This window comes from Ctenopharyngodon idella, chromosome 16 (genome assembly GCF_019924925.1).
Source record: "Ctenopharyngodon idella isolate HZGC_01 chromosome 16, HZGC01, whole genome shotgun sequence".
NCBI classification, from domain to species: domain Eukaryota; kingdom Metazoa; phylum Chordata; class Actinopteri; order Cypriniformes; family Xenocyprididae; genus Ctenopharyngodon; species Ctenopharyngodon idella.
Window position 1 is genome coordinate 32435143 of NC_067235.1, and position 13460 is coordinate 32448602.

The window sequence follows — 13460 nt, forward strand, 5'->3', positions numbered from 1 at the left end:
TTGCTTTTTTTGCACATCTTTCCAGTTAGGCTAATAGCTGAAGAGATGAGAAAAAAGATGGATGTTAATTAAAAGGGACTACACTGTACACTTTTATAGCAATTTTATCCTTTCCCTGCGGTCCAATTACAATGTTAGTCAAGGTTTCTTGCACCAAAAACAGTCAGAATTTACCCTTACAACCTTCAAATTAATGATAACACTTTGCAATAAGGTTTAATCTGTTTACATTAGTTTACTACATTAGTTAACATGAACTAACAATGAATAATACTTCTAAAGCATCTTTTAATCTTAGTTATTGTTAATTTTAGCATGTATACTAATAAAATACATTATTAAAATCAAAAAGTTGTATCTGTTATTATTTAATGAACCTGAGCTGACATGAACTAACAATGAACAATTGTATTTTTGTTAACTAACATTAACAAAGATAATATATACAATAAATATAGTAGCAAATGTATTGCTCATTGTTAATGTTATTCATGCATTGACTAGGTTAACTAATGGGACCTTATTGAACAAAAAAAAAAAAACACAAACTTCTTTATGCAAATGGTGTCTGCAATGACTGGCTAAATATTAGTAATGAACCGATACTAAATTTCTCCTCCTATACCGATAGCCGATTATTCAGAATGATATCTGCTGATACCAATTTTCTTAAGGAAAAAAAAAATCTCTCCTTAAAATTAACAAAAGAAACCAAACTATTATATTCACCGCATTTAAGAGTGTCAAAACACCATTTATTGTTTGAATTTCATGAAAGAGTGGAAAGAATTTAAAGCTGAGACTGTTTAATATCAGAATTAGCAAAGCACAAAGCTCTTTGTGATTAGTGGATTGGAGGCGAGCTAAAAAAAAAAAAAAAAAAAAAAAAAATATATATATATATATATATATATATATATGTTTGGTGTAGGAAAAAAAACAAAAAAAAAAAAAAACGCAAACCTGGCAACCCTGGCTTGAATTAGAGGTAATTCATAGGCTCAAAAAGAGCCTGTTTGAACGTTGCTAATTTTTTTTTTTTTAACTGTTAATGCACTATTGTCACGTTAACTTGACCTAAATTCAACACAAGAGAGATTTTCTTCACACACAGTATGAGTTGCAGTCTGACACTTTTTTCCACCCCCTTTTGATTGACAGGATATAATCGGCACTGATCATTGGCTGTTTTTAATCGGCCGACGGCTGATAGTGAAAATAATAGCTTTTACTGACCAATACCAATTATTTGCCAATACACCGGTGCATCCCTCCCTACTAAATATATAGTGCATCAATCTCTTCTCTTAAACAAGAAAATGCTTAATTTGTAATGAATTATCACAAAGCTCAACATAAACGTTCTCTAATCATTATTATTAAACACTGTCTGCATGCCTGAGAAGATCTCAACTGTGGATCTCTGATAGCAGACGTTTAAGTTCATCCACCCAAAATGCAGACAAACAGCTCTTGTGTGAATGCATGACAGGACTTGAGACTGTTCCTCAAAGATTTACCACTATCACAGCAGCTGCTCGAAGCACTTCTGGGTTCTGCAGAGGATCAACAATTGCGCAGGTTGAACAAGGACAGAACAAGAGTGTGTTCTTGGCTCAAATTCACACTTAATGGCTGAACATCACCCAATCAGGAGCCAAATCTTTCATACCCAAATACAGTGACAAGTACCGTATTTTCCGGAAAATAAGTCGCACCTGACTATAGCTGCACAGGGTCAAAATTGAATTGTTGAGAGAGAAAGAAAAAAAAAAAAAAAAAAAAATCACAGATAAGTTGCATCTATGTAGAAGTCACATTTTATTATAATGTGAAATACCAGAAAATATAATGAAACAATTTCCCTTCACTCAACAACAAATCCTTTAAATTAAACAGTATTCAGAACAGTGCAAGATGAAAAATGCAAACAAACATATATTATGGTGGCATTCATTATAAACACTAAGCTTAAACAAATTTACTTAAAGTAAAACAGAACTACCAGCATCATGTGGGAAATGCTGTCTCTGGATGCTCTTGGTGATTTAAATTAGTTTCTAACCCGGTTCTAATCTTAATTCAGACTGGATGACAACCAGTTTGACTTTCTTTTGGGTAAAGTTGGACCTTTTTTAGCATGCTAATGTTTATGATTACAAGTTACAGGGAAAATATACAAAACAAACATCAAATGACAATAAAGGATGTGAAAGTGTTAAAAATAAGCAGCGTTTGCATTCTCGTACTTGTGTATATTTTTACACATCTTTTGCATAATAATCTTATAACTAAGCATTCTAATGTCACAGTGCATATTTAAATGTGTGATTTCATGAGCATTTTCATGCCACTTACAAAGTCATTTAGGGAACATTAGACTGCAATAAATTGCCGGCGTTAGAGAGAACGGTCCTGACAACCCATAATTACAAGCAGCAAAGTCATCATGACTGCCTCTGCACACCACTAGCAATGGACATGTAGAGAATGTTAATTCAGCCACACAGTATGGCGATATATACCTTGTGGTGGTCGAAAAGTGTCTGCTGGTAAGATTTTGCTGTATCATGTTTGATGTATAGACCGCAGTATACGTTTGCAGCTATCAGTGAGCAGGACTGCTTTACATTATTTACTTGTAAGAGTGACAAAGACACATAGACGTTTAAAAAAAAAGGCATTCAGAAGTGTCATCTATGGGGTGTTGTTTGTTCAGACCTGTAGAACAGCATCAACAGGCTATTCTTCAACGCCAAACTGACATAAAAGTATGTCAGGTGGGTTGGTCAGTCTTGCTTTAGCCTGACACAGACAGTGACAGACAGCATTAGAGGTTGTGTGTGGTCTCCGCTGGAATCCCATATTTCCTTACTGTGGTTAATGGTTTGCATGACACTAAACCCCTTAAAGGATTAGTTCAGTTCAGAATTAAAATCTCCTGATAATTTCCTCACCCCCATGTCATCCAAGATGTTTATGTCTTTCTTTCTTCAGTCGAAAAGAAATTAAGGTTTTTGAAGAAAACATTGCAGGATTTTTCTCCATACAGTGGATTCACTGGGGTTCAACGGGTTGAAGGTGCAGTGCAGCTTCAAAGAGCTCTACACGATCCCAGACGAGGAATAAGGGTCTTATCTAGCAAACCATCTGTCATTTTCTAAACAAAATAAAAATTATATACTTTTTAACCACAAATGCTTGTCTTGCACTGCTCTGTGATCCGCCACGCAATACGTAATCAAGTTGGAAAGGTCATGCGTGATGTTCACATTTATCCACTAACCATTCAGAAACATCCCGTTGCATTCTAAAAAGTGCTTCCTGAGTCTCTCCATCAGTGTCCGACTCCTGTTTGAACAATGTAAGGCTGAACACTGTTACTGACAATCCTCATTTTGTCTGCGTGAGATTCTCCAGCTTTGTTGTTGTTGAGCAAACGAAGCGTGAGCTGTTAAAGCTCCGCCCTCTTCTGGAAAGGGGGCCGGGAGCAGCAGCTCATTTGCATTTAAAGGGACACACACAAAAACGATTACTTTTTTAATTGAAGATTTCAAGATCCTATCTACACCGCTGTCCTAAATCAATCTCTGTCTACGGCCTGTTTAGTGGGTATCGCTGCTGGAGATCTACACAGAATGCTCTAAAGGGCACAGTGAAGTCTGCAGGCCCGTTCTTGTCGCCAGGCATTCAGCAGCAGTGAAACAAACGGTTGCCTGTGGGGAGTGTTATAATGGGAGCAACCTGGCACACCAAACCCTCAGGGAGCATGTCATATATCTCTCCTACCTGCAACGGGACTCCTTTAGAGTCTAGGACTGGGACGAAACGTTCCAACATGTACATGACATTTTGCTTTATCATTTACTTACACATGAGAGTGGCAAAAATCTGCCTGCATCTGCATTTAAAACATCAAAACAAACTATAATTTGGAACCAAACAGGCATATGTTTTTTTCATTGCATTAAGCCTTAGATGTTGGAGCAGCCAGTCAAATTTTTGGCTTAGCAGATGGAACATGTTAAACAAACATCTGGCATGTAAATCGCAGGGGTAAACGGGCAAGAAATGCAAATGAGAAGACTGCATGTTACGCTCCTCTGGTTACAGGGTCACTAAAGGCGCTTGTAACTGCTGCGCCAATGAGTCATATTGATCCTGGTCACAAGTGAACAGCCTGTCTAGGGAAAAACCAGCATCATCTCTGTGAGAGACTGGGATCGGCTGCCAGGTGACTAATCTGCAAGTTATTTTTGCTAACAAAAACTATTACCAAGACAGAAACAAGCAGTGGAAAAATACATAATTATTAAAGCAAATGAAAATAAAAAAAGTTTGGTGTCTTCACTTATCTTAAAAACATTGTAAAATATTATTACAATTTAAAATAACTGTTTTCTATGTGAATATATTTTAAAATGTAATTTATTTCTGTGATCAAAGCTGAATTTTCCGCATCATTACTCCAGTCTTCGGTGTCACATGATCCTTCAGAAATCATTCTAATATACTGATTTGCTACTCAGGAAACATTTCAATGCTGAAAACAATTAATATGTTTGTGGAAATGGTAATTTTTCATATATATATTATATATATATATACACACACACACTGTGTTACAAATTATTATGCAAGTGACATATCAGGAGAATTTTCACTACAATAAACATTCAGATTTTAGTTTTTCAACGAAAGTGTTTGTTTGTTTTATTTCGCCATATCTTTTTAGATAACTGGTATCAATCTCAGACAAAACAGTCTGCCAGGTCTACTTAGGTAAATGGAAACTAGAGCTGCACGATTCTGGATAAAATGAGAATCATGATTTTTTGGTTTCAAATAGAGATCACGATTCTCCCACGATTCTGAATATACAACCGAACAAAATAACATGTAATTTACTAGAGGTTCTGACAAAATGTAAATTGCTGACTCTAATTGCTGGAAAATGTTTGAATGAATTATTTAAAAAATGGTTTTGAATGAATTCAATGACTCAATAAATACTTGTTTCATTGCTGGATGAATCAGTGTTTTTGAACGAATCTTTTGAATGAACGATTCAATGACAAATACATTTTTTAACAGTCAGTTGTCACCACCTAGTGGAATTAGATGTAATTGACAACCGTTATTTGACGTGCCAAATTCGTTTCAAAAGGTAGTTTTCTCTATTTTGATCGCTATCGTAGACATCGGTGTTTAAATACTAACTTAAAACTTATATCTCAGTACTTCTGTGATAATGTGAATATTTAACAAAGAAACAACTAATGTGTGATTCAAAACGGCTCTCTCTGGCTCTGGCAGCACGAACACAGATTTGAACGTTCCGGTATGATTTTGTCAAAGGTTTAATAGACGCAGGAGAATCGTTGTCATTAATAAAGTAGGATCGCGTGGGTGCTTGAATCGCGATCGCGATCTTTTTACGATTAATCATGCAGCTCTAATGGAAACCCTACTTAAAGAGGTTGTTCCACATTATTAAGCAAGTCACAGTTCTCATGCAATATGGGTAGGAAGAAAGATCTTTCTGAAGATTAAAAGCATGAAATAGTGCAATGTTACGTAAAAGGCATGAAAACAACTAATTTTGTGTGAAAAGTGAATATAAATTATAGGGCTGCACAATTAATCGAATTTCTAATCGCGATTACAATTACCACAATTTCGTAATCATTCAAAGGCGCGATTACAAGGGAAAACATCCACTTACATTATGCTGCGTGTTTAAGAGGTGTGTTTAGAGCATGTTACATCGCGAGAGGCGAATCACGGCTACCTCAGAATGTAAAAGGTCTAACCCAGCACAAAAGGAGCTACCAGTGACGTAGGTGTACGTACGCTGATATGTCAAACGCACGCGAAACACAGGCACCCATTTTTAAAACTCTGCTGTAATCCCACCGGTCAGGTCGGATCTCTATAGAGTACCTCAGGGATGACGTGTTTTTACAAGACAACCCGGAAGTTAGCGGCGCACGGGTTCCCTCGATCAAAAGCCTATGCATTTTTCCCATAGACTTTTGGAAAATCGCAAAAAGTAAGCTCTGTGTTTAACAAAGGGTTATGACACTTACACGTTTTGTCTATCAAGATAATCTTTACAAGTTAACACAACATTTAGACATTTCGAAGCCTAAATAAAGTCGTCAGATATAAAAAGCTAACAGTAGGCTATAAACGGACTACAGCACACCATGGTCGGGGATCAACGTCACCACCACCAAACTTCCTCAAACTTTATTTAAAAAACAACTTTATTTAAAAACATGCTCGCTGATTATGACCTGCGCTGTGTATGAATACTTATCCACTTTTTCATGAGAAATGCTGTCCAAATGTCCTGTTTGTCATGATGACGTCTAAAGTCCCCGCCAAAGGAAGTAGTCCCTTTTAGCAATTTGTTAGCAACCGCCGTTTTTAAGACACAATAAAGGTTTTTTAAAAAACAAAAAACAAAAAAAAAACAAGCGGGTTATAACTGGTGTGTTTTATGTCATAGATCAAAACGTGAAAATATTTAGAGGCTTTGTTAACCACAGACCTTATTTCAGGCGATTTAGCAAAAACCCATTCGAAAAACCCATTGACTTTGGGGCGATGGAACCGCAAGTCCTAAAATGCTAACTCACTTCCGGGTTTTGCATACAAAAACACGTCATCCCTGAGGTACTCTATTCTGTCTGAGCCCTAATCAGCTGATCAAACTAACAAAAGTAAACTGTGAGCGACAGTAGTCTGGTGAAAACACTAATCTACACCGCACAGTCTCACAGACTGAGGTCACAGTTTACACAGACCACTTTAGAGGAAGCATGTAAGAATCAATAAAAGAAAGCAAAAGAGAAAACAGAATTAACAATGGACAAACAGATTTGCTGTAAATGATTTCAACAAAATTTCAAACAGAATGACAAACAAACTCTAAAGTCACTTTCGTTTGAAATCTGAGCCTGGTGATCAATTATGCCACATTTACAGAGTTAGTCAATATTTAAATTCTTCAAATACATGACGTGTTAACTTAAAGGAACACCACTTTTTTTGAAAATAGGCTCATTTTCCAAAAATGAGCCTATTTTCAAAAAAAGTGGAGTGTTCCTTTAAAGCAGGGATTCCAAATTTTTCTGTCAGGCGAACCACTTTGAAGTAAAATATCCCTCTGAGATTTTAAGTTAATATTTAAATAATTTAACACATTTACACATGTCCACTGTTCTCTGATCTTGTCTAATAGTCACATGACATGCAGGTAAATGCATTTTCTATCTTATTTATTTTAATTAAATATGATTAATTTTTAAAATTAAAATTTTAATTATTAGCTTTTCATCAGCTGATTAACTATGCAGTTCCCTCACAGACCTTGCCAGAAACCCTGCCTTAAATGAAAGAGGATAACTCATTAGTGTATAAAAAAAAAAGAGCTTTCAATAAACATACTTATTATTAATAAGACTGTGTTTGGTCAATGACTGCATTCTACGATGAAATATTTCTGCATAATGACTCTAAATTGTATAAATGGCTGCTTTTCCAGTCATTCCAGAATTTCACATGGTCTCTTGAAAGACCACAACTTGAATTCCTGCTTTGCTAAACATCGACAAAAACAACACCAGAGCAATTAATGCAATCTAAATCTGCGGAACAGGAGTTCATTTAAATTGTTCTGATTAATTACTCTAAGCCATGCTAATTAGTCCTGAGCGTGAGCTATAAATGAGCCCATATTGTATTAACTACTACTAACTATCTTCAGGCTGTGAGACTTGGCACTCACTCCCCGTGATGAGCATGTATTAATAATGAACAGACTCTGAAACATTAATGCTTAACCCTTGCAGAGGCATCAATGCATTTGGACAGATGGACTGCGATGTAAACACTAGAAATGACAAAGCTACAGCTGACAAGCAGAGGAGCCAGACCAAATGACTGACAAAGTCAAAAGAAAAACCAAAGGATTTAGGCCAACTAAGTCAAAATACATAAATAAATTTGCTTTAACAGCCAGTAAAAATGTAGCCAAGCCAGGACAGATAACAGTTACCAACGTGTTGAAGGTCCAAATGTCAGTTTCAGTGCAGCTTGAAAGGGCTCTACATGATACCAGACAAGGAATAAGGGTCTTAACAAGCGAAACAATCAGTCATTTTCTTAAAAAATTAAAATTATATACTTTTTAACCACAAATGCTCGTCTTGCACTAGCTCTGCGATGCGCCACGCATTTTGTAATCATGTTGGAAAGGTCATGGGTGACGTAGGCGGAAGTACCGAAGCTGCACTGAAACTGCAATTTGGAACTTCAACCCGTAACTGTTGAAGTCCACTATATGGAGAAAAATCCTGGAATGTTTTCCTCACAAACCTTAATTTTTTTTCGACTGAAGAAAGAAGACATAGTCTTCTGGACTAATTTATGATTGACAGATGTGTTTGCTATAAACTGTTATACAGAAATGATCAGAGAGAAGATTCTTCAAATAAATATGTCAAATTTGCTTTAACATCAAGTGAAAATGTCGCCAGACAAGTAAAAATCTTATTAGCAAATAATTGCTTAAATTTGTGTCTCTTCCTCACATAAACCTATAATATGAATTCAGAACACTTATAATATAAAAATAAGTCTTCTGGACTAATTTATGATTGACAGATGTGCATGATATGAACTGCTGTAAAGAAAAGACCTGGGGCCAGTTATATAAACATAGCCATTATGTTAAGACTGTGTCTTATGAACTAGTATGACCTACTAGCAGTAATCAAGAGTAATCAATCTTACTTTTCGGTATCAAGTTAGACCGATCTATGTTTTTATGTAACTGACTTAAACAGAGCTATGAATGGTATTGAAGAAAAAAATTTGATGACGAACTAGTAAGACTAGTCTTAACAGTTTATTCAACCGGCCCCAGGGTGAAGATTCTTGCAAAAAAAAAAAAAACTAGATTTCTGACTCCTGCGAGGAGGATTGTACATCAGGAAGCTAGAAACTGTCATGCCAAATCATCTGTTGCTCACACAGGCTCTTCTGAAACAGGAAGAAGCCTGAAACTCTGCCTTTGCACATACCTGACCTCATCTTCCCTCTTCGCCATGTTCCTCTCCTCTTGCATCATATGACTGCTGTATTTCCCCAAAACATCAAATATCATGTATATGCACAATGCCACGTTCATTTCCTCACCAACAATAACTCGCTTGAGAAGTTAAACAGTATTTAATAATCCATATTATGCCCAGCCCTAATCAAGCAGGCCCAGTGCAGTATGTACACTAGGGTCAGTATGTACTGTAATTATCAGTACATCAGGCATTTAATTGACACTGTCCACTAAGGTATCATTCAATGGCAAGCATATAAGAATCTCACGTTACCAGTTCTAGTCTCAGACGGCACGCCAGCAACAAAAAGTCTGATTCATGCATAAATGCACACAAAAACAGGCTGGCTGATGCTGCAGAACTGTCCAGGAGCCCACGGTGTACCATTGGTCACTTTACATATCAACCTTACTGTCCAAGTGGACAGCTGTTATCAGGATAAACTGCAATCTGGACCAGACTTTATGCTGACAGCAAGAGAGAAACACTGTTCTGATGACTGTGCACAAAAAGTGGAGATTTGAGCAAGTTGGTCACAGTGTGAAAAAGGAATATTTACACTGGTAAACGGAGAAGCATGAGAACAGAGAAGAAACTACCCCTGAGCAGAAGGTAATTAAAAGGTTTAATTGACCCAAAAAATGAAAATTCTGTCATTAATTACTCACCCTCATGTCGTTCCAAACCCGTAAGACTTTCTTTCATTTTCAGAACACAAATGAATGAGAGCTTTCTCTCCCTCCATTGACAGTCTACGCAACTACCACTACTTTTAAGCCTCAAAAAGGTAGTAAAGACATCATTAAAGTAATCATGTGACTCCAGTGGTTTAACCTCAATTTGATGAAGTGTCGCGAGTGATTTATTTGCCTAAAAAAAAAAAAAAAACATAATTTGTGTTGTGTTGATGCTAGAGCAGACGTTGTTACGTGAACGCGCATTGGAGATTAATATTTTGTAAAATAAAGTGGTAAATTACGTTTTTTTACACACAAAAAAAAAAGCACTCACGTCGCTTCATAAAATTGAGGTTAAACTTCTGGAGTCACGTGGATTACGTTAATAATATCTTTACTACTTTTCTGGGCCTTGAAAGTGGTAGTTGCATAGACTGTCAATGGAGGGACAGAAAACTCTCAGATTTCATCAAAAAGATCTTCATTTGTGTTCTGAAGATGAAAGAAAGTCTTACGGGTTTGAAACGACATGAGGGTGAGTAATTAATGACAGAAATTTCATTTTTGGGTGAACTAACCCTTTAATATTTTGCAAATAAAGTGGTAAATTATGTTTTTTTGGGCAAACAAAGCACTCGCTTCATAAAATTTAGGTTAAACCACTGGAGTCACATGATTACTTTAATGATGTCTTTACTACTTTTCTGGGCCTTAAAAGTGGTAGCTGTAAATAAAAATGGTAAATTATGTTGTTGTTGTTTTTATTCCGCAAACAAAGCACTCGCATTGCTTCATAAAATTTAGGGTAAAAGACTGGAGTCACATGGATTACTTTAATGATGTCTTTACCTTAAAAGTGGTAGTTGCGTAGACTGTCAATGGAGGGACAGAAAGCTCTCAGATTTCATCAAAAAGATCTTAATCAGTATTCCGAAGATGAACAAAGGTCTAAAGGCCTTTGCACACTGAGTCCGAAAATTTCGTATGCGTTTTTTCGTATTCGCGATCTTAAAAATTCGTCACGCACAGAGACCTTGCACACTGAGTCCGATGCGTATTAATAAATCCGTTGCGAAAAAATTAGCAAAATAATACAAAATGGAGTATTCAAGCAGTGAGAATGATTTAGTTGTCCTCTCTTCTTAAAGAGAGGAAATATTGGGTCCATCCATTCCCGAGATTGCGTAGAGAGAGAGAGGAAGGAGAGTTCCACCTCATCAAGAAGCTGCGTGATTATCCCGAGCGTTTCAAAGTTTACTTCACGATGTCTGTGGCTCAGTTTGATGCTTTGCTAGTGTTACTGGCACAATCTGTCTTTATATTCTGTCTCTTTGTATTCCGCACTTTGTTTGTCATACAGTTCTGCTGCTTTGTGATGTAGACGGCGTAGATCAACTTGTCAGATGGCATTCTGGATTTTGGCGTTCGCTTGTACGGTGGCTCTGAATTGGCAAAACGTCTCTCAAAATGCGTGCCATGGATGCGAAACCTGATCCGAATTTTTTTTTGACTGACGAAAGTTTCAGAGGGTGTGCGCAAACGTGATTGACACAACGTGAGGTCGAATTTATTTTTTAACATGCAAAAATTTCAGATGCAAATTTCGGACTCAGTGTGCAAAGGCCTTTACGGATGTGGAACGAAATGAGGGTGAGTAATAAATTACAATTTTCATTTTTGGGTGAACTAACCCTTTAATATTTTGCAAATAAAGTGGTAAATTATGTTTTTTGGGGCAAACACAGCACTCGCTTCATAAAATTTAGGTTAAACCACTGGAGTCACATGATTACTTAAATGATGACTTTACTACTTTTCTGGGCCTTAAAAGTAGTAGTTGCGTAGGCTGTCAATGGAGGAACAGAAAACTCTTAGATTTTATCAAAAAGATCTTCATTTGTGTTCTGAAGATGAACGAAGGTTTGAAACGACATGAGGGTGATAATTAATGACAGAATTTTCATTTTTGGGTGAATACCTTTAAGGGGTCTCTCCAGGCTGATTGTATATATTGTTGTATATAACAGACACACACACAAAACCAAGCCACTAAATATAAAAATATAGACATACTCACCCAATTTCATCAAGGAAGCCAGCAGAACCCATAATGAAATCTCAAAGGGCAGCCGAACAGTGTCATAATCAAATGACAGAACCGGGAAGGGCTTCTTGGAATGAGTGCTGTTGTGTCCCATGTCTCTGTGTTCGTGGTTATTCTGGGACACCCCGGTGTCCATGGCTGGAGAGCTGGCGGCCCCTTCGAGGGGCATCAAACTGCCCACCAGGAACCCCAAGACAATGATGAACATCTTGAGCTCCATGATAGTTGTGCGTTTTAAAAGATGAGAGGAATCAAGCTCCTCCCGATACACGAATGACACGATATTATCTGACCAACTCTGTCGATGCTTTAACTAGCTCTATAATGAAGTTTCTTTTTAACCTACTAGATAATTCCTGGATCATTTTCTGACTTCGGATTGACTGAAATCTAAAAGGCTCTTGGGTTTCCTACTTCCTGGCTTCTGTAAAACACTTAAACACCCTCTCCAGGTGAAGGCAGAGAAAACCAGGAAATATAGACAGGTGTGTGTGTGTGAATATACCTGCATATAGACCAGGAAATATATGCGGGTATGTGTTCCCTCAAGGCGCTACACTAAAAGGTAGAACTGATGTTCATTTTCTTCCTCCTCTAACATCACCATCATCAGCCCCTCAGAAACACAGCACGGAAAAAGGACACTCAATGACAACTCCAAAACAGTCCTCATCGATACAGTCCAAAGGCACCAATCACGTTTTCTTCATGTTGCTCGTTTGCTCTTCTGATAATATCACAATCTGTCCTGTCCCGATACAGACGACAGGAAAAGTCGCTTCAACTACGAAAGACGTTGCTGTATTCGTGGTAGCGTCAGGCGGGCTTTTCAGCGCTCCTTAAAGAACTTATTCGATGTCCTTTAGCGATACGACTGATCATTTCACACACACCATCTCTTTTTCCCATGTCTGCAGTGCGTGATGCAGAACAAATATATGAACAGCTCTAAAAACACACCCTTTGGGCAGGTTTTGAAAAGTCAATGGGAGGGGTCTCTTTCTAGGACTGCAGCGGCATCCAGTGGAGAGGAGGGTCGCTGGATTCGTGCCGTTAGGGTTGCCAAGAAACGTGTTCGAATCGGGGAATCCTTAAAGGGACAGTTCACCTAAAAATAAAAATTCTGTTATCATTTACTCACCCTCAAGTTGTTCCAAACCTGTATGAATTTCTTTCTTCTGCTTAACACAAAAGAAGATATTTTGAAGAATGTCTGTAACCAAACAGTTGTGGGGCACCATAGTATTTTTCCCCCATACTATGGGATCCATTAACTGTTTGGTCAAAATATCTTCTTCTTAGTCATGTGATATCTTTATATGACAGAAATGTAAGGCTGTATACAGGAAATATTGCCTTCTGTCATTGCTCTCAAAATAAATATGGCATTGTTAATTGGTTAGACATTAATGGTAGTTGTGAAACATGATTCCTTGCATGTATATTATTTGAATGGATGTGGACAGAGGGAAAGATTTACAGGAAATTACAATTTTGCTCATCACACAAAGCTTATGCTGTATTTAAGGTACTATTTTTCCTATTCAATTTCAT

The 13460-nt window shown here is 37.1% G+C and overlaps 1 protein-coding gene across 1 annotated transcript in view; it reads right to left on the reverse strand.

The window, feature by feature from the left end:
- slc9a1a (solute carrier family 9 member A1a) overlaps positions 1-12880 on the reverse strand; it is a 46302-nt gene extending 33422 nt beyond the window's left edge. The window contains exon 1 of the mRNA XM_051865340.1: positions 11880-12880. Within this exon, the coding sequence (XP_051721300.1) occupies positions 11880-12126 (247 nt within the window). The 5' untranslated portion in view covers positions 12127-12880. The remainder of the gene's footprint in view (positions 1-11879) is intronic.
- Positions 12881-13460: the final 580 nt, after the last annotated feature.